At 43.2% G+C, this 20,236-nt stretch overlaps 3 protein-coding genes across 4 annotated transcripts in view; 2 read left to right on the plus strand and 1 right to left on the minus strand.

Annotated features, from left to right (window-relative positions):
• The window catches only part of LOC146675647 (protein NLRC3-like), a 340,816-nt gene that overhangs the window by 308,454 nt on the left and 12,126 nt on the right, over positions 1 to 20,236 (minus strand). The window lies entirely within an intron of this gene.
• On the plus strand, positions 690 to 14,417 carry LOC146675658 (calpain-5). The gene is made up of 14 exons (XM_085400625.1): positions 690 to 912; positions 1,257 to 1,536; positions 3,851 to 4,035; positions 5,783 to 5,914; positions 6,070 to 6,281; positions 6,504 to 6,696; positions 6,778 to 6,971; positions 7,307 to 7,384; positions 7,475 to 7,898; positions 7,970 to 8,092; positions 8,170 to 8,366; positions 11,841 to 11,959; positions 12,072 to 12,208; positions 12,283 to 14,417. Exons 3-14 carry the CDS (start codon positions 3,871 to 3,873, stop codon positions 12,457 to 12,459), a joined length of 2,151 nt encoding a protein of 716 aa, XP_085256751.1. The 5' UTR covers positions 690 to 912; positions 1,257 to 1,536; positions 3,851 to 3,870; the 3' UTR covers positions 12,460 to 14,417.
• LOC146675659 (uncharacterized) lies at positions 15,735 to 19,522 on the plus strand. 2 transcript variants are annotated; one of them, XM_085400651.1, is made up of 4 exons: positions 15,735 to 16,813; positions 16,916 to 16,966; positions 17,069 to 17,275; positions 18,903 to 19,522. In XM_085400651.1, the coding sequence occupies exons 1-4, from the start codon at positions 16,750 to 16,752 to the stop codon at positions 18,944 to 18,946; spliced, it is 366 nt and encodes a 121-aa protein (XP_085256777.1). In that variant the 5' UTR covers positions 15,735 to 16,749; the 3' UTR covers positions 18,947 to 19,522. The 2 variants fall into 2 exon arrangements, with proteins under 2 accessions (XP_085256777.1, XP_085256776.1); XM_085400650.1 differs by lacking the exon at positions 18,903 to 19,522 and having other exon boundaries at positions 17,069 to 17,669.

Here is a 20,236-nt window from a genome sequence, read left to right on the forward strand (position 1 = left end):
GGTGGCTCTGAAGGAAAAACGGGTTCCAAACCACTTCCAGCAACATGTGGCTAATAAAGTGGACAGTAACTGTATATAGAAATGGCAGAAATATTTACAATATAATGCACATAGATATATTAACATGAAATAAAAGGATTATGCATATTGTCTCTAAACATATTATTTAAATAAAATGATCATAACCATGTAGACACATGATTAACAATCATATCCAAAAAGTGAAATATGTGAAAATGAATTTACCGTATGTTTTTATGTGACATAAAGAATTTTTTAAGTCAAAACAATTGAATGAAACTACTGAAGTTTCAGTATGTTGCCAGGTCGCATGGATGTTATACATCATCAGCAAGTGTATTTCTAAAAATATAGAGTTTAACAAGTGGATACAGTATTTCATATTGTGTACAGTAGTGTACACAATATAAAATCTAGATAGACAATTACACAGATGGTCAGACTAAACAGAAGAATAATTTAAGCACAATCTGTTCTTTGTTTTTTAATATATCAGTAGCTTGTCAGTTTTCACTCTGCTCCTCAATGTGTTCCTTAAAAAGCTGCTGCTGCTGCTGCTGCTGCAGGGTGTTATTATTGTATATGAATGCGGGATTATTGGCCTGGTGTTCAGCAGTGAAGTAGTTAACATAGGAGCGCTAGTCTCTTGGTTTCTCAGGTGTCAGGAGCAGCACACTCGACAGCAACAGATCAACAGATACTCCAGCAGACTGTGCGGGAGAAGATAGAGAGGAGAAGAAAGAGGAGAAGAGACTACACAGATAAGACAGAAAAAGAGAAGCGAGGGAGTCACAGGCCATGTTCAAGTGAGGAGAGAAAAGAGAAGATATGAGACTCGAGGAGAAGAGGACAGAATGTGCACAGTCACCAAACAGAAAAGCTGAGGCAGCAGTAAGTGATATGAGCGCAGATATACAAACACACAACCTTAGGAAACACATTTGTTGATGTTCTTCAGATGATGTCAGAGGATAAACTGTTCGTCTTGAATGTCTGAACCTTGAGTCACTGCAGTAACTGTGTGAGGATTTCCAAGTCTCTAATTGTGTTATTACACCTGGTGTGGCGGCTGTCTGTCTATTGTCTGAGTGAAGGGAGATAAAGTTACACACACACACACACACACACACACACACACACACACACACACACACGCTCATGCATTAGCTCTAAAAACTGCACACACAGTCATGGTGTGAGGAGTTGTGTTTCACGTTCAATTTTTTTTCATCCAGGTCCAATGGCACAAATATGACACCGAGTTAATTACCTGGTGGAGATGTAGCAAACACTCCTGACACATTCAGAGGAAGGGACAACATTAACTGCTGCTGACTCTGGGATAAGGAAGAGGAAAAAGTGGACACATGTTGGCTGTTTTTGTTGTTGTTTTTGGGGGTTTTTTAATTATCCTCAAAAAAATGAGGATGACTAAATGACTAAGGGAATCCACTGACGGGGCTCAGCACAAAGGTCCATCTTAGGAAGCAAGTGGATAAACTTCCAGACTTGAAGGTAAAATATATGTTTATAGAGCCATGGCAACAATGTAGGTCTACTTTTCTAAATGACTAAATGACAATATTAAGAATTGTAATTTAATAAAAACTTAAAGTCGATGCACTACGAACACTAAAAAGTGAGTACTGGAAAGGTGATCTGCCAAACTAATGCACTAACCAAGCAAACTATTGTAGGAAAAATCATTTACTAAGCAATTAAAGTCTCATGAAGTCCAAAAAGCAGACCCTAAAGTTGGAGTTTTTATTGGGAACTTTTAAGGAAAGAGAAAATTATATACATTTGTAAATTTATCTTAAATACTTTGTGTTGAATGACTAGTGATATCTCGTTATTATCTTAGTTGATTACCTAAAGTGAGCTTATACATAAAACACTATAAACAGAGGATCTGATCAGCAACTATGATTTTTATTAACCTAAGATTGTTTTAAACTATATGAAAAATTTGAAATTAAAAATGGATTTCAAAAGTTACTACAAATCTGACTTTGAACCCTTTTCAGTTTATTAATCATTCCTGAATGATTAATTATTCAAATACAAGAACTTTGATTTGATGCTCACTGGGAGCAAATGATGATTTGTTTTGTGTGTGTTAGGATACTTTTTATAAAGTGTTGCATAAATGAAAAAGGGTCATTTTAGTCGATTACTAGGTGGTTGCTAGGCAACGTAATGACACGTTGATATCGGAAAAATATAAAAACATTCATTGACCTAAGATGTATTTTTGTGCCAGATAGGGTTGGAGTTCACAATCAGTGAAACAAATAAACACACAGCAAGACAAAGATTTCATTCACTATAATAAAATTAATTATTCCTCGTAGTGAATTTGGTTTTCAGTATAACAAAAATAGACTCAGATCAGGCTCATCCAAAGTAACAACCATCTGTTTAAAGAGTCAAAGTACTGCACAACAACAAAACAAACATGTAGCACCTGCAGATAAATTCATAGAAATGTTACTAAAAGTACTCAATCTATTGGTGAGAGAAGGCAACATCACCAAAATCGGCATCTAATCCAAAAAGGCAGGTTAATCCCCAGCTTGATGTCGTAAAAATGTGTGTTTATAGATTTTCCTTCTCATTTGGTACGTCTGTGAAAAGATTGTATGAGAAAAAAAGCCATAAAATAGATTTCACCAAAAAGTGATAACGCTGACCTCCTGGCACACTCTCTCTGGCACTGAATCATTCTGCTACACAAACAGTTAAAGTTCAACTATGCTCATACTGCTGACTCCTGCCTGAGTTCATATCACTGATGACGAAAACAGTGCTCTTACTTTACTGCTGTCCTCACCCTGTGGCCCCAAAATACACACTGACCCCACAGAACACCCCCAGCTACCTCTGCCATGAGCTACATACCCCTTTAGATTCAGTTCAATTAGTTCAATGTTATGTAGCCTGCATATTAATACTTACACAGTAGTTACTGTGTGCTTACTCAGTACTTGGATGTTATACTTGCATCATCAGGACTTTCAACAAAAACTTAAAACATGCTCCATTAGGTGGTTTTATGTACATTTTAAATTAATACACTTTGTGAATTTCAATGAACTTTTATCAATAAGTTAAACGATGACAGTGTTTGAAATTTTACTTTGACATTTTGGTTAAGTGGGAATTATATGAACTGTGGGGTTCACCTTAATGGGACTGCACAGAAAAGTCTCTAGGCAGGTTGCAGCCGGTCAGTGTGATGTGATACTGTTTGTAATGTTTAGTTGGGCAAAACAAATAATAATATTAAGTGAAGTAGTGTGAAAGATCTCAACTGTCATTGAAACAGCAAAGTCATTGGCATCTATCAGTCTGGAAGGTATTACAAAGCCATTTCTAAGGCTTTGAGTCTCCGGTGAACCACGGTGAGAGCCATCATCCAAAAAGGAAGAAAACTTGGAACAGTGTGAACCTTCCCAGGAGGGGCCGGCCTGCCAAAATTAACAGAAGAGGGCATTAACAACTCATCCAGCTCACAAAAGAACCCAGAACAGCATCTAAAGAACTGCTTGTCTCACATTTACCAAAAAACATTTTGATCATCAATTCAATAAAATTTTGTTTATAAAACACCAGATCACAGCATCAGTTGCCTCAAAGTACTTTATATTGTAAAAATCCTACAATAATACAAAGGAAACAGAGTAAACCCCAACAACCATATGATTCTCCAGTGAGCATGCTGCGAGCGTATCACCACACTACTTTAGCAGTGCATAGCTCCAGTTTCTTACAGTATGTTCTCTGACCCTCTCTCCCCTTTCTCATCTGCTTTCCACCTTCCTTTAAGGCCTCTGAGGCCCAACCAGGATGCCAGAACGAGTGTATGACTTCCAGGGCCAGAGTTTTCACAAGCTGCGGCGGGCCTGCCTCCGTCGAGGAGCGCTCTTCAAGGATCCTCTATTCCCCGCCACAGACCAGTCCCTCTTTTACAAGAGACAGCCTCCACCGGGTCTGACCTGGAAGAGGCCGAGGGTGAGTTAGACGTGGAGTGTAAAATTGAAATTCTTTTGTTTTTTAACTTGAAATACATCTCCACTCCTCCCACATCTAAACCGAGTTGCTGCCTCCACATGTTGCATTTCAGCAGATTGGGTTAATTAAAGCACTTTCTCTTAAAGGACAGGCGTCATGTCAGCTGGTGAAACCTTAGCCCTCAGGGAGCAAGTTGATGACGGACCGCTGTGTTAGTGGGATTGTGGGTGTGTACAGTTGAGTATAGAAAAAGCACAAGCCAATGTAAATAGCATGGGTGTTTTTAGCACACTGTTGTGATGGGTACAGCTGTCTAAGTATAGGTTTTTAATGTGGCCACAGAGAGCTAAGGGTGTGGTAATACACTTGAATTAAACCAGTGAAATGTTAAGGTGAATCGAGGTTGAAGGGATTGTTGTTTAGTGTGGATATTTATCAGACATTTGATGGTCCAGTAACTTTATGATTACAGAGTTTTATACCCGTCTGATGTGTCTTAATTTTCAGGACACTGATCCTCACTGTGCTGTGCTGAGGAAAATCGGTTTAATCCAAACAGTGAAACATGTGAAAGGATCAGAAAGCCCCGGGTATTTCCCATCGGGGTCATTAGTTCAAGGAGTTCATTCAAAGCCAGGCCTTTAGTGCTCTTAATGTGAAACCCTGCTGACGATTAATTTGTTGACTCAGAGCTGGAGAGAAAGGGTTAAAGGTATTGCGGTCCTAATGCACTACTCGGGTATTTTAAGCGTGTATCAACACAGATGATAAGGTGTCACCTGTCGCTTCACCCTGCTGGCACACAAACACAAACACACCCTAACTTCCCATTTGCTATCAAAACTATCCAGTTCATAATTTCAGTGGTCTTATCTGAAGCTTGTTACGAACATGATAGCGTCGTAAAGAAGGTTTATTTCTTGTCTAGTGTTACAACTGAAGAAGTTATGGCCACCCAGAGTGTATCTTTCTGCGTGTGTGTGAGTGCAGCGACACTTCTACAGTTACCTGACCCTGTCCAAAGTGAGAGCAGAAGGTCTACACACACATTATCTGTCTCCTCAGCAGTGCTTGGACACCCTGACTGAATCAGCCCGCAGGCCCCATAAAACTCTGTGACGATATGAGCTGCTGAAGTCATTAATGGCAGTGCTTGCTCCACTTAACTGTGTCGTTTAAAGCTGCTTCATGAAACAACCTGCTTTTAGAGATGAACTCACCAATAATAATGAACGCCGACCTTCCTTTAAGCTCTAGATTTAGGTTCAAGCCTCCTGCTATCATCACAGGATCTCAGATCCCAGGTGGACACAGATGCCATTCACCCCATTAGCTGTCACGTAGTGATGAACAATCCCTGTATTTCCCTAGAAATGTGCAGGTAGGAGCTCATTGACTCCTTGATGCACAAATAAGAAATGAACCTGCTGTTGCTGATAAGGTGGAAAAACTGTGGTCCAAACTTAGGATGTGAAAGTGACGACCAGAAACTGTGGTCACTTGAAGTTAGCTTCAAGCGGGAAGAAAAACTCCCTTTTAACAGGAAGAAATCTCAAGCAGAACCGGGCTCAGGGAGGGTTGGCTGTCTGCTGTGACTGGTTGGAGTGAGAGGAGGAAGACAGGGCAAAGACACACTGTGGATATACAGTCTATTGCTAAAGTGTTACTGTTATCCTGCAGTCTGCCAGGTGATGACTAACTACGTCCCATATTTCTTGTCATAAGCCTGATCTCTCTTCCTCTCCAGGAGATTTGTAAGGACCCCCGTCTGTTTGTCGATGGCATCAGCACTCGTGATTTGCACCAAGGAAGTCTGGGTAACTGCTGGATGGTGGCAGCCATTTCCTGCCTGGCGTCTGAGCCATCACTGTGGAAAAAGGTTTGGTGTGTTTTTCCCCTCACCTTCTTCACAATCATCTTTCCTCTTTCTCCTTATTCTTTACTATCGTCCCTACTCTGCATTCTCTGCATTTCCTCCTGGTTCCTTCCTTGTCTTTCTTCACCCTTCCTCATCCACCTCTATCCTCTTCCTAGGTCATCCCCGATCATTTGAATCAGGAGTGGAATCCAAAGCGTCCCGACTTGTATGCAGGAATTTTCCATTTCAGGTTCTGGCGTCTCGGTCGCTGGATGGATGTTGTTGTAGATGATCGCCTGCCTGTCAGTGAGGATGGAGTGCTGCTCTTCTGTCGTTCGGCAACACCACGAGAGTTCTGGAGCGCCCTGCTGGAAAAGGCCTACGCCAAGTGAGCATCAGCAGAAAATGCTGGTTTTGATATTAGATTAGATTAGATAAAACTTTATTAATCCCTCGGGTGGGTTCCTCTGGGAAATTCAGTAGCATTGATGGGACTGCTGTTAATTTTACACTGCTGAACCTACGTCTTGACTGCCACAACCACTACTTATGGCAATCCTAATGTCTAATGATCCTGAATCAATCACTCAATCCCTCTCTCAACTTTTAGACTTAACGGCTGCTATGAGGCCTTGGAGGGAGGGAACACTGCAGAGGCCCTGATCGACTTCACTGGTGGAGTTTCAGAGCCGCTCAGTCTGGATCGTGAGGCTCTAAGACTTCACAGTGACCAGAGGAGGGCGCTCTTCCAGACTTTAACCAAGGTCCATGAATGTAAATCACTCATCACTTGCTCCATACGGGTAGGGCTTCTGAGTCTTGAACATTTAGAAAAACTGAAGAAGAAATGGGTTAAAATGATTTCACTGTTTCACGTTTCTCAGCCTGCAGAGGGGGAGACCGTGGAGTCAGTGCTGGAGTGTGGGCTCGTGCGAGGACACGCCTACGGGATCACGGCAGTGAGGAAGGTGAGGTTGGGGGAGAAGGTACTGAAGAGAGGCGGGACATCCAGACTCTTTATGGTCCGCATGAGGAACCCGTGGGGGACCACAGATTGGACCGGTGCCTGGAGTCAGAGGTGAGAGGTGACTTTGAAGTCTTTGCACTGGCTTCTGCCACATGTCAGACTGCTGAGAGCATTTTGTAGGAGCTCTGGGGGGAAAAGTCTTTGCTGACTTTAACAGTGTCGCTGTGGTTTGCAGCATTTTATAATGCCACTGCTGATATTCTGGAGAGATTCGGACATTTTACAATAGTTTGGGATTTGTTTTACTGGGGTGGAGGGACATCTGCTGTTCACATCATGGAAGTCTGAGAACTGGATCACTAAAGGTTTCTAGAAGCTGAAACACTGCTTTTATTTTTATGTCCTTTCCAAGTGTTCTGCTTTCTGTCCTTGTGTGCCCCCTGCAGGTCAGAGCAGTGGCAGCAACTGAGTCGTGCAGAGAGGGACAAGATGGGGCTCGTTGTTCGTGATGTCGGGGAGTTTTGGTACTTCTGATTTTTATTATTTGAAGAACAAAAAGTCATGTGGGTTAGCTGGTTTCTGCCTCACATTTTATTCTTTTCCTTTTCCCTCAGGATGGATTTCGAGGACTTCTGTCAACACTTTACAGACGTGGTGGTGTGCAGACTGGTGGAGAGGACTCTGCTGTGGCCGAGATCTCGCTGGAGAGAAGTGAGCTGCTACGGGGAGTGGGTTCTACCTCCCCCCACCCATGGAGCACCTCCACCCACTGTGCTCCAGAGTAACTCTACACTGACTCTGAGTAAGAGCAGCAATGGGCCTGGAGGGACCAAGCAGCGTGGGAACAGAAAGGAGGATCGACTAGGTGAGAGTCAACAGGAAGGAAGGAAAAGAGGAAGAAGCAAGCCTGATGTGAGCAAAGTGACAGCAGAAAAGGGTGGTGGGAAGGTGAATGGAGTATGGAAGGTGGAGTTGGATAAGAGGAGCCGGTGTGGTGGATGTATCAATCACAGGGACACCTTCCTGCACAATCCACAGGTAAATATAAGATTGAAACCAGGGTTTGCATCAGCACATGAATGCTAAAAATGACTTTTCATTCTTATTAGTTCATGTTTGAGGTGCGAGCCAAAGAGGAGGAGGTGCTGATCTGTCTGCAGCAGGAGGACAGGAGGATGTGGAGGAAAAATGGAAAAGGAGAAAACCTGCCTATTGGCTTTGAGGTGTTGAAGGTGAGCCGGGCCACTGAGCAACCTCACGTTTTTTGAGTCATAAAAAAAATATTTCAGTCCTTCCTCATCATCTGCAGGTGGAGGTGAACCGCTGCAGTCGGGTGCAGTGCGTGGTGGAGCAGGCGGCCAGCTCCATCTACATGGATTCCCGGAGTGTGACACTGAGGGGAACTCTGACTCTGGGACGTTATGTTGTGCTGCCCACCACCTTCCTGCCGGGCGTCACTGGATGCTTCCTGCTTCGCCTCTTCTCCCACTCTCGTATCAGACTCAGGTGAAATGCTGGTCAGGAAAGAAGGGTTAGAAATAGCTTTGAACGTTCTGATATTTGTAGATACTGAAAAGGTACGGAGGACCAAAGCTGCCCAAAGGTTTCAAAACCAAAAAAGTTTTTTTTATTACAGTTTTATTTTTATATTTGCCACAATTTATGTTTCCAGTGTTTTGAATTCTGCATTTAAATTTCAATTTATTCTGCAAGTGGCACTTTTACAAGTTCAGCATTTCACATACTGGATGATCCATCCATCCATCTTCATCCGCTTTATCCGAGGCCGGGTCACGGGGGCAGCAGCCTAAGCAGAGAGGCCCAGACCTCCCTCTCCCCAGCCACCTCCTCCAGCTTATCCGGGGGAATACCAAGGCGTTCCCAGGCCAGCCGAGAGATATAATCTCTCCAGCGTGTCCTGGGTCTGCCCCGGGGCCTCCTCCTGGTGGGACATGCCCGGAACACTTCACCCAGGAGGCGCCCAGGAGGCATCCTTGTCAGATGCCCGAACCACCTCAGCTGGCTCCTTTCGATGTGGAGCAGCAGCGGCTCTACTCACCCTATCTCTAAGGGAGAGGCCAGCCACCCTTCGGAGGAAGCTCATTTCTGCCGCTTGTATCCGCGATCTCGTTCTTTCGGTCACTACCCACAGCTCTTGGCCATAGGTGAGGGTAGGGACGTAGATCAACCGGTAAATTGAGAGCTTCGCTTTTACACTCAGCTCCCTCTTCACCACGACGGACCGGTGCAGCGTCCGCATCACTGCAGCCACAGCCCCAATCCGTCTGTCGATCTCCGGCTCCCTTCTCCCATCACTCGCGAACAAGACCCCGAGATACTTGAACTCCTCCACTTGGGGCAGGAACTTATCCCCGACCCGGAGTGGGCACTCCACCCTTTTCCGGCTGAGAACCATGGCCTCAGATTTGGATGTGCTGATCCTCATTCCTGCTGCTTCACACTCAGCTGCGAACCGTTCCAGTGCGAGCTGGAGGCCCTCACCCGATGAAGCCAACAGAACCACATCATCCGCTAAAAGCAGAGATGAGATTCTGAGGCCACCAAAGTGAAAGCCCAGTGTCCAGTATTCTGCGACCAGGACGAAAACCGCATTGTTCCTCCTGTATCCGAGGTTCGACTAGCGGACGAACTCTCCTTTCCAGCACCCTGGCATAGACTTTCCCAGGGAGGCTGAGGAGTGTGATCCCCCTGTAGTTGGAACACACCCTCCGGTCCCCCTTCTTAAAGATGGGGACCACCACCCCGGTCTGCCAGTCCAGGGGTACTGCCCCTGATCTCCACGCAACATTGTAGAGGCGTGTCAACCAGGACAGCCCAACAACGTCCAAAGCCTTCAGGAACTCGGGGCGGACCTCATCAACACCAGGGGCTCTGCCACCAAGGAGTTGTTTAACTGCCTCAGTGACCTCGCCCCCGGAAATTGGCGGGTCATTCCCCTCATCCCCAGACTCTGCTTCCTCCTCAGAAGACATGTCAGTGGGATTAAGGAGGTCCTCGAAGTATTCCTTCCATCGCCTGACAATTTCCTCAGTCGACGTCCGCAGCGCTCCGCCAGCACTATACACAGTGCAGGTAGTGCACCGCTTTCTCTCCTGAGACGCCTGACGGTTTGCCAGAATCTCTTCGAGGCAGTCCGAAATTTTTTTTCCATGGCCTCTCCGAACTCCTCCCACACCCGAGTTTTTCCTTCAGCCACTGCCCGAGCCGCATTCCGCTTGGCCTGTCCATACCTGTCGGCTGCCTCCGGAGTCCCACAGGCTAACCAAGCCCGATAGGACTCCTTCTTCAGCCTGGTGGCTCCCTTCACCTCTGGTGTCCACCATTTGGTTCGGGGATTACCACCACGGCAGGCACCAACCACCTTGCGGCCGCAGCTCAATGCAGCAGCTTCGGCAATGGAGACGCTGAACATGGTCCATTCGGACTCAATGCACACCCTCACTACGCGTTTAGGTGCACCAGGTCTGTCCAGCGTCCTCCCCCGCCACCTGATCCAACTCACCACCAGGTGGTGATCAGTTGACAGCTCAGCCCCTCTCTTTACCCGAGTGTCCAGAACATATGGTCGCAGGTCTGGTGATACGATTACAAAATTGATCATTGACCTACGGCCTAGAGCGTCCTGGTGCCACGTGCACTTATGGACACTCTTATGTTCGAACAGGGTGTTCGTTATGGCCAAACTGTGATTAGCACAGAAGTCCAATAACAAAGCACCGCTCGGGTTCAGATCAGGGAGGCCGTTCCTCCCAATCACGCCCCTCCAGGTCTCGCTGTCATTACCCACGTGAGCATTGAAGTCTCCCAGCAGGACAACAGTCTCACCTTCCAGCACCCCCCCCCACCCCGGTTCCAGAGCTCAAGCCATGCGTAGAGGTGAGCCCAACTATATCTAGCCGGTACCTCTCAACCTCACGCACTAACTCAGGCTCCTTCCCCACCAGAGAGGTGACATTCCATGTCCCTATTGCCAGTCTTGGCAGCCGGGGATCAGTCCGCCAGGGCCTCCGCTCCTGGCCGCCACCCGGCACACAATGCACCCAACCCCTATGGCGCCTCCTGTGGGTGGTGGGCCTGCGGGAGGATGGGCCCATGTCTCCTCTTCGGTCTGTGCCCGGCTGGGCCCCATCGACTAAGGCCCAGCCACCAGCCACTCGCCCTCGGGCACCCTCCCCGGGCCTGGCTCCAGGGCGGGGCCCCGGTAACCCTATCCCGGGCAGGGTAAACTGTTCCCTTAATGTTCTCTTCATAAGGGTCTTCTGAATCGCTCTTTGTCTGGTCCCTCACCCAGGACCAATTTGCCATGGGAGACCCTACCAGGGGGCAAAAGCCCCCAGACAACATAGCCCCTGGGATCCCTGGGACACACAAACCCCTCCACCACGATAAGGTAGCGATTCACGGAGAGGGTGGGATGATTGATCCCAGTAAAAACAGATATTGTTGCTTTTACTCAGGAGATCTTTACAGATGTTCAACTAATTTACATGAAAATTTTAAAATTACTAAAAATAAAATAAAAAATCAAATAGTTAATAATCAGGTGAATAAATACAAAATTAAATAATACAGGAAAGATTTAGGAAGTAACAGAAAAATAAATGTAAATGACATTTTTTAAATTAAGTAATGGAACAGTTTTAATATTTATTTACTCATAAAGTATATTTATTTATTTATTAATTATTTTTGTATTTATAATTCAAAAAATTTTCATTTTGGTGGTTTTGTCCTTCCGCGGAACAGAGAAAAAAAAAACAAAACCAAACAAACAGTAAATATGACATAGACATTTTTTTTGATAAATTATAAAAATCAATATGAAACCACTATTAGCATCATAAATTTTATATTATTTCTTACATTTAATTTTTTCCACTTTAACAGAAAAAATCTCTTTTTCCCTTCACTATTCCCAGTCCTCTGCATTTAATTTAGTTATTTCTTTTTTCCATGAAGGGAACTGAGGGAGGACTTACCGTCTCCCTCTGTGCTCCACTGTTTTCTACCTCAGCCCACAGTGGTAACCACAGTTTATCTACACAGGGCGTCAGGACTCAACCCTCCCAAACAAACAGGTAACTGCAAAATGAAAGACTCATATTTGGGCAGACTCTTAATTATTGCACATATCTCCCTTGGTGTTTTCTTTCTTTCTTTCTTTACACCGTGCTGGATTTTGTTCCACAGCCCCCGATGTTTACGCTGTAGTGAGATGTGAGAATGACAACGTCAGGACGCGGGTGTTCAAGGAGAGCAGAAACCCTGAATTCAACCTGAGAACCATCTTCTACAGGAGATACCCCAACACAGACATCTCTGTTGAGGTTTGGCACATTCCTGTTCCCTCTCACGCAGCACACAAACACACAGGGCTAATGGGTTTCCTGTGTATTGACAGATATACAGCAGAGGTCTGCTGTGGGACTCGCTTCTCGGTGAGACTCGACTCCAGACGGCCGAGTCTGAGAGGAGTCGAAGCCTCGTGATGAATCTGCGAGGCAGACGGTCTCGTTCAGGGCTCAGAGGTTGCGTCTATCTTGAGACGTCTTCCAGCGTGTGCCTCACAGACTTGTGACAGTCTGGCTGCCCTGGCAAACACTGCCCTCTCAGGTAGAAGCTGATGAGCAAATAAAGGTGCTGTAGTTTTTTGGGGTTTTTGACCTGTTGTATTTTAAACCACAGTGAGCTGCTTGGTCTCTTGCACTTTGCTGTGGGACTTTAATAATTAGGTTATTAATGTACTGACAGATGCTCTGTGGTGATCTACTGCTCAGTTATGCAGGCACAAACACAGCAGTTCAACAAGAACAGTGGGACTGCTGCCAAAACCAGTTTGTGTTATTTTAAAATATGCATTGTTATGTGTTGTATTTTTATTGATTTGTTATTTATTTTTTGTTTTATTCATTAAAATGGTGATGTTTGGCTCACATTTGCATTTCTCATAATTAAACTATAAACACTGTGTAAGCCTGTTTTATTTTATCATCACTCAGCAGACCTACTTGCCTTAAGTCATTGAAATGTCAGTCAGCTAAGAGCCATAATCTCTCCAGCATGTCCTGTCTCTTTGCCGGCATCTCCTTGTAGTTCTTTGCATCTTCTTTTTAAAGAATAAACCTATAAAATTTAAATCAAAGTTTTAACAGCACTGCGCTCCTTTCTTTGTCAGTACATAGTACAGGATGAGTGCGTGTAATTAAATAAATGGTGACATCACTGGGAGCCATAAGGGTGAGTCATTTTTAACAGCACTTTTTTCTCATTGGACTCAAGTCTGTCTTGTAGCATTTGTCACAGTTCTGGGTCATTTGGACCCAGCATTTTGAGTTTCTTGTATTTTGGTATTGTTTTCCTGTGCTTTCCTCCTGTCTCCACTTCCCAAATCACTCCGCTGTGTATTTTAGTCCTTTGTCATTCATTGCTTGCTATCGCGTCATACACAATGTCTCCATGCTGTGTTCTCCCTTTGTGTCCTGAGCATTGCCTGGCTCGAGTTTCTTAGTTTCTAGGGTCCAGTGCCCAGTTTAGTTTTTAGTTCTGCATTTGAGGTTTTGGTTTGTTCTTGTAATGTTAATTCCTACAAAGAGTTTTTGCAGCAATAAAAGCTGAGCTTTGAGTTTTACTTTCTGTTTCTGAGTTCTGCATTTGGGTCCTTCATCCTGCCCGCCACAGCCCACACCAGGGACTTCTTCAGAACAGACGGCTGTGGTGAGTAGAACAGAATTTTTCCTTACCCCTCCAAAATGTATAACAATTAAGACCGTGACTGAGGACCTCACCTCACAAGACCTAAAAGCTGTTTCTCTCTGCCCAAGGAACAAGAAATCTGATTTTGTTTCTGATTTTGAAAAACCTGAGATTTCTGTTTGTGCCAGTCAGTTGGAGAACGTTTGCTACACTGCACAAGGGGCAAAATCACAAACTAACAAGCTAACATTGAGTCTGAACCAATACTCTTTCACTAAATCTGTAAATTTTAAGTCAGTATATTCTGAGGTAGAGTTATCTGTTTCTGAGCCTGTTAACCTTGAGTCTGTAAATCCTCAGTGAACTAAAGGTAATTGTTTTACTGCTAAGATAACTGCAGAAGCATTAACAACTGGTTCTTCTGTCTGAGACAGACAGAAGTCCCCATTCACAGGACTTTACTGACTGTTTCAATGTTGCTCCTGCCAAGCCCAGAGTTCTAATGACCAGGAATGTTAACTCTAAGACTGTGAATGTAAAGGGCTGTTTTTCAATTGCTCATTCTCAGCAGAGAAACAAATTACAAAGAGCATTTCTGTGTCCCAAGAAGGAGGAGACTGTCACTCTCTCCAGGGCTTCCCCAGAGGCTGAGTTTCAGACCTCAGCAGCCTCTGGGAGCCTGGAGGATATGGAGCTAGTACAGTTGGTTCAGCTACCACCATCATCGACTGAGAGCTCAGCTGAACTCTCTCAGCCTCCTTCAGCTGTGTCACCTGAAAGCTCTACCAGGCCATTTCAGCTGTCTGCAGCAGCTTCCACAGAGAGCTCAGGCGAGCTCACCCAGCCTGCAATAAACTTTGTCTCGCTGCAGTGCTATGGCTAAGTGTCCAGAGCTGGCTGGGTGTTCCACGTAGCCTCAGCTAGCTTTGTCTCAGCCAGGGGCCTCCATACCTGCTGGCCCTGTGTCTGTTTCCCACTGGGGGCTCTGGTGACCCGCTCCAGCACTCAGTGGCTTGCATGCCACCGTCTGTTTCCGCTGGAGGATCTGAGGGGTCACACCAGCTGTCTGTCTCAGCTAGTCGCCTCCACTGTTTTGCGGTCGGCCTCCTGAGATCCTCTGTCACTGTTGGCTCAATGGGCTTACTCCTGAACTGTTTTCCAGGCTCCTGGGCTGTCAACCTTCTGGGTCAGCCACCCAAATTGGGTTGTTTGGGACACTGTTTTTGGACTTTTTTGTTTTGACTTTTGGTGCTCCTGTTTTGTTTTGCCCGTGTACGGTGCGACAGTGAATGACAATGTCTCTGTGCTGTGTATTCTCCCTCCGTGTCCTGAGCATTGGTTGGCTTGAGTCTTTTAGTTTCTAGGTTCCAGTTCCCAGTTTAGGTTTTAGTTCTGCATTTGAGGTTTTTGTAATGTTTATTCCTACGAAGAGTTTTTATAGCAATAAAGGCTGAGCTTTGAGTTTTACTTTACTTTGAGTCCTGGATTTGGGTCCTTCACCCTGCCTGCCTCACAGCACTCACCAAAACCAATTACAGTGCTCACAAAAACCAATGAACAGATACACATTTTGCTGGTATTTGAAGAGCCCCAATCTGTTTAAATGCAAACAAGAAACTTTTTAAAAGGAACAGACAGCCCATTTAGCTTTTATCTGCTCTCATTTGACAGCATTTGATTATCAGGTGTGTGGACAGCTGCTATGTGTGAGCTCCTGCTGTCAGAAGTGAAGGACCACAAACTACCATGACCATTGTTTCAGCCTTATTTGCATTTTATTTCACTTTGACCGATTTGTTTTAGGTAGCTTTTGGTCAGTCGTTCTTTCTTTCTCAAACATTTTACATCTTTTTAACATATACATGGAAATTACAAAATAACTGAATATTAGAAATGTATCTCTGAAAACAGCCAACAGGAATAAAATATTCAAAATATATATATATATATATATATATATATATATATATATATATATATATATATATATATATTTAAATATATATATATTTTTTTTTTTTTTTTTTTTTTTTTAGGTGGGTGTTATAAAAAAAACACATACTAGTCTAAAATTGCATTAAGTAACTGTTTTTCAGACTGGTGTATTTAAGTATTTATATCTTTCAAATTCATAAATTCAATACTTTTTTCACTCAAACTAAGTTTCAACAAAAAGTTTGTAGTAAAAGTAAAAGTTCTTGAATATTTAGGACTCATTATTGGGTTATATTTGTAAATTAGTTCATGAGTAGGCCTACGTTACTTTTAATTTACACATTAATCATACACATTTATTTGTACAGTAGTGTATTTTGAGCAGTGCAACATCAACAGCAATCAACTCACAGCATACTTTCCTTCACAGTGAAAACTGCCCCCTTGTGGTGACACCCTGAATACTGCATCTCCTTTAAACAACAATAACAAATAATGCGGTCCAACATATTTACAACTCAGTACACACGATAAATATCTCAACACCCCGTCTTGTACTCAGGTTGCTGGAATCTAAAGAATATTGTCCTGTAAACTACCATACAGATGTGGACTCACCAAAACATGATGTCTGCAAACTTTCCAAGTTTTAGCTCAGACACAGGTTTGGTCATAACATCTGCAACCATTTCTTCAGTAGTGCAATATAACAGGCACATTTTCGTCCATTTACAATGGGCCTTACAAAATGATATTTAATGTCCACATCTTTGCACCTCTGATGATTCACAGGTTTTTAGCTATCTATACCTTTCAAAAGCTGCCCTAAATATATAAACTCTTGTATTGTAGAAGCCAGAGCCATATATTCTGCTTCACAGGTAGAGAGCGCCACAGTGGGCTGTTTCTTTGTCTTCCATGAAACTAGAGAACTGTTCTTACATAGGTTCACACAGCATTACTGTAGGCTACTAGACCTAAATTTTCATTGTTTCTCCTAAAACACAACTTCTTATCCTTGGACCGTCTGAGATATCTTAATACATGCTTCACAGTTACCCATTGTTCCTTTGTTGGTTCATGGAAATGTTGTGATAACTTGCTTGCCACAAAACTTAGGTCTGGACTGCCTACAGCAGGGGTGGGCAATTCCAGCCTCTACTGGCTGCTCAAGATTGCTTTGCACACCTTCAGTTGGACTTCCAACTCAATTCTTTATCTTCTTCTGCAGGTGAGAAAAATGGAGAGCAGTAACCTTCTGGGACGCATCCGGAACCGTCCAAAACCCCCAGCAACCGCTCTAGGTAAAATCTAGCGATTTTAACATCATGAACACTGATGTCATAGCTTCATTTCTGTAAATATCATTTGAAGAAACTGAGTTCAGTGTTTGATTTTTTTTGCAGCGATCTTTAGCGCGATATTTTGCATCATGCCCATTGCTCAGATTGCAATTGGTGAGCTCCATACTTACTTACTTGAATGAGTGTTCAAAGGTGTTGAAGTTTTCCAGGCAGCTCTGATTGTACTTTTTGAGTCATCCTCCTTGTGTCCACCAGGGGCAATATACCTTCATGAGTGTCCGCGCCAGCACTATATCCCCATCTATCTGATAGTGTTAGGACTCTCAAGCCTGTTGTTCGTGTTGCTCTCCTACTTTCCCTGTGCCAAAGAGCCCGAAGAAGGCACCTCCAACCCTCTGAGCACAATCTACAAAGCCTGGAACTTACTGGCAATGTTCTTTGTCCCCTGCTGGATTATCGCTGGTGAGTTAAAAAGTCAAGAAAGTGACCTGTTTCTGGTTGGCTGCCTGTTAAAATTGTGTAAATACAGTCGTGGACATCAGACAAACGACCGGCATAAATTCACACCAAAGAGATTAAACATTAGCTCTCAGCACCACAAACAGAACAGGACTCCTCCTAGGCAATGTTTACAGTGCGCAGTGTGTTTCTATTATAGACCACATTCGTTTCAGCTGCATGAAGCTCTAAAAGGCCACAAAAAATATGATACTGTGTAAAGTGCTGTCCCTCCTTCATGTGAATCAGATTCATCATAGCAGACATTGAGTCTTATGTACCCAGGGTGCAGGATTCCCTGTCTAATCATTAAAACTTGTGGCTCATTAATACATATTAATAGCACAGCGTGAAAGAAGCTAGCCACAACAAAAACAAGGATGTAAATTAGGACTGTAGTCTTTAGGGTTGAGTGTCTGATTGATCAATATGCTCTCTATTCTCATTAGTCAGAAGATCAATAGTCATTAATCTTGGCAGAGGGAAGAGCAGATCACAATCTGTATATGAACGATGGATGTAGCTTCCAGTTCTTAAAAGTTTAGTCAAAGCAGAAGTGCCTTAAATCTGCACGTGACTACTGTGACGTGACTACTCTGGTTCTAAAAATAAATAAGATTGTGCAAAAGTCTCTGAGAAAATGCTCCTCAGCTTCCTCATTGTCTCACACTTCCCAATGGCATTGTCGCCCTCTAGTACTAGTATTGCCTGGGTAGGGCCATCCAAACGCCTCACAAGAAGGGATAAAGGAAGGAAGGACAAAAAGAAAAATTTAGTAAAGTTACATTAGAAAGCGATGGTGGTGTAGGACATAGATTAATTAATGGTTAAAGTAATCTAGAAGGTCTAATAAGATCAAGACAAGACATTATTTTAAAAAAGGTTATGAGTTAAGAATGTTAAAGGTGATCACAGTAGATAAACCTTAACTCATTAAAGACTTAAATCTATCCATAGGCTCTCAGTGTTTGCTGCTTTCTGTCAGAGCCAAAAAGTGCAGAAAATGTCTCAGCTGATGTTTTCAATCATCTTTTCAATTGTCTCTTTTGCTAGCTAACATCACCAGCAGTAGCTGACTGTATCTGTCTTAATTGTGGCTTTTGTGGTAGTGCAGTTATTTAGGTCATGCAGTACAGTGCATTTGAGTCATGATAGAGTAGGTGAGGTAAACTTGGTTGTGGATAAAATAGCAAATTTCTTGCTAATTAAATATTCCACAAAATAGCTGTTTATCATCAAACTTCAATCCATCAATTAAATACACTTATCTTATCATTATCAGGCTCCAGACCCTTTTTATCCAGATTACACCTTGTCAACAACTGTGCCCATGAGCATAAAAGTATACCGGGGTGAGAATTAATACATGTTGTAACATTAAATTAAATTTTAAAAAAAAAATTTTCATAGGTGATGTATGGATCTACTCTATTTATCAGCCCAACTATGACAAAAACACAACAAACGTGGACCCCTACTGCAACAAGACCCTTTACCTGTTTGCCTTCTGGATAAACACTTTGGTTAATATCTCAATTGGGTTTATTTTCCTGGGCGTCTTCTTGTTCCTCCTCGGCTTCTGCCTGTATAGGGGTGCCAATCCTGCCGCCGATGTGTAATGACTTTTGGAAATGATGAGGGGACTGGACGCACTCAACGAATATGCTGCCAAGGCAAATATGTTGGAAATGGGTTCCAAAAAATGGCAGGATAAGTGTGTGATGTGTCCGTGCATCTTGTGTTGAAAGATGAGCATTTTCTATACCTCTGCAGCAGCTACTGTTTACAGGAATTTAATTATGCAATCAAGAAGATCACTGATGTTTAAGAATTTGTACGAGAGCTGATTCCAATAGCAAAAATATGTTTTACTTTCTTATTTGTTTCCATATTTGTCCCAGGAAAACACACAGGTCTACATTATAAATGTGAGCAAGGTTTTTCTCACAAGTATTTCAGCTTATCATTAAACTCTTTTAGTGACATTACGGATAAATCTCAGCCACTGACATCGTTTACTGGCATCTTATTTGCCAATAAAAACCCAGCATCGGTCAGTGTCAGTAATTAGCTGATATATCTGTGAATCTGTAGATGTGCTGTTACATGCTGAGCCACAAATTGGCATTATTGAGTGTACATGATGAAATTAAAAAGTCACTTTGGTTATGGTATCATTTATGAAATAAATAAATAAGAAATAAATCATGTGTAATGCGGTTTTTCATAATTATAATTCTGTAAAGTGTAGGTTTGTTTTCTGTGGAAACCAACACTTTTTTGTATTTCACTGTTCAAAATGTAATCACATCATTAAACTCTGTCAGAGGTTTATCGCTGCAAGGATGGATCATGAATCGTGAGATTTGTAATAAAAGTCATGCTGTATTTTGTCATGTTAGGAATAAAAATGAAAGAGAAGAAAGCTTTTATGCGCCGGCTGTGTAGCAACAGGAAATAGTTTCATCTGAAAAGAAGAAATTCTGCACCTATGTAGAATATATATATACTGGAAGTGCTGGGTATACAAGTCTGGCCTAAGTCTTCCGTCAGAAAGACTGCAGCAGTCCAGGAGTTTAGTTCACCGTCTTTAATGAAGCTTCACAGAAGATATGCACTTATAATTGTGGCAGGTGCAGTATCGGTGACTATAAGCATGGTTGTCTGGAAACAGAAACAGGTAACACTATAGTTAGCAGGCTCAAAGACAACCAAACAACAATCAGAACACATCATCTACTCAGACACAGCAATATTTTACAATGTCCACAAGGGGTCGCCGTAAGACCAGAAGTTGGCTAAATAGCACATATCTTCCCAGTTGCTAGTACTAAGGCAAGCATGTGGCAAGCTAACAACAGCTAAACTAAACAATAAACAACAGAAAAATCCTTTAACCGCGGGATATAATCATTGGGGGAGATT

This window comes from Rhamphochromis longiceps, linkage group LG3, assembly GCF_057381845.1.
Source record: "Rhamphochromis longiceps isolate RC_006_pf linkage group LG3, R_longiceps_female_GT1.1, whole genome shotgun sequence".
Lineage (NCBI taxonomy): Eukaryota > Metazoa > Chordata > Actinopteri > Cichliformes > Cichlidae > Rhamphochromis > Rhamphochromis longiceps.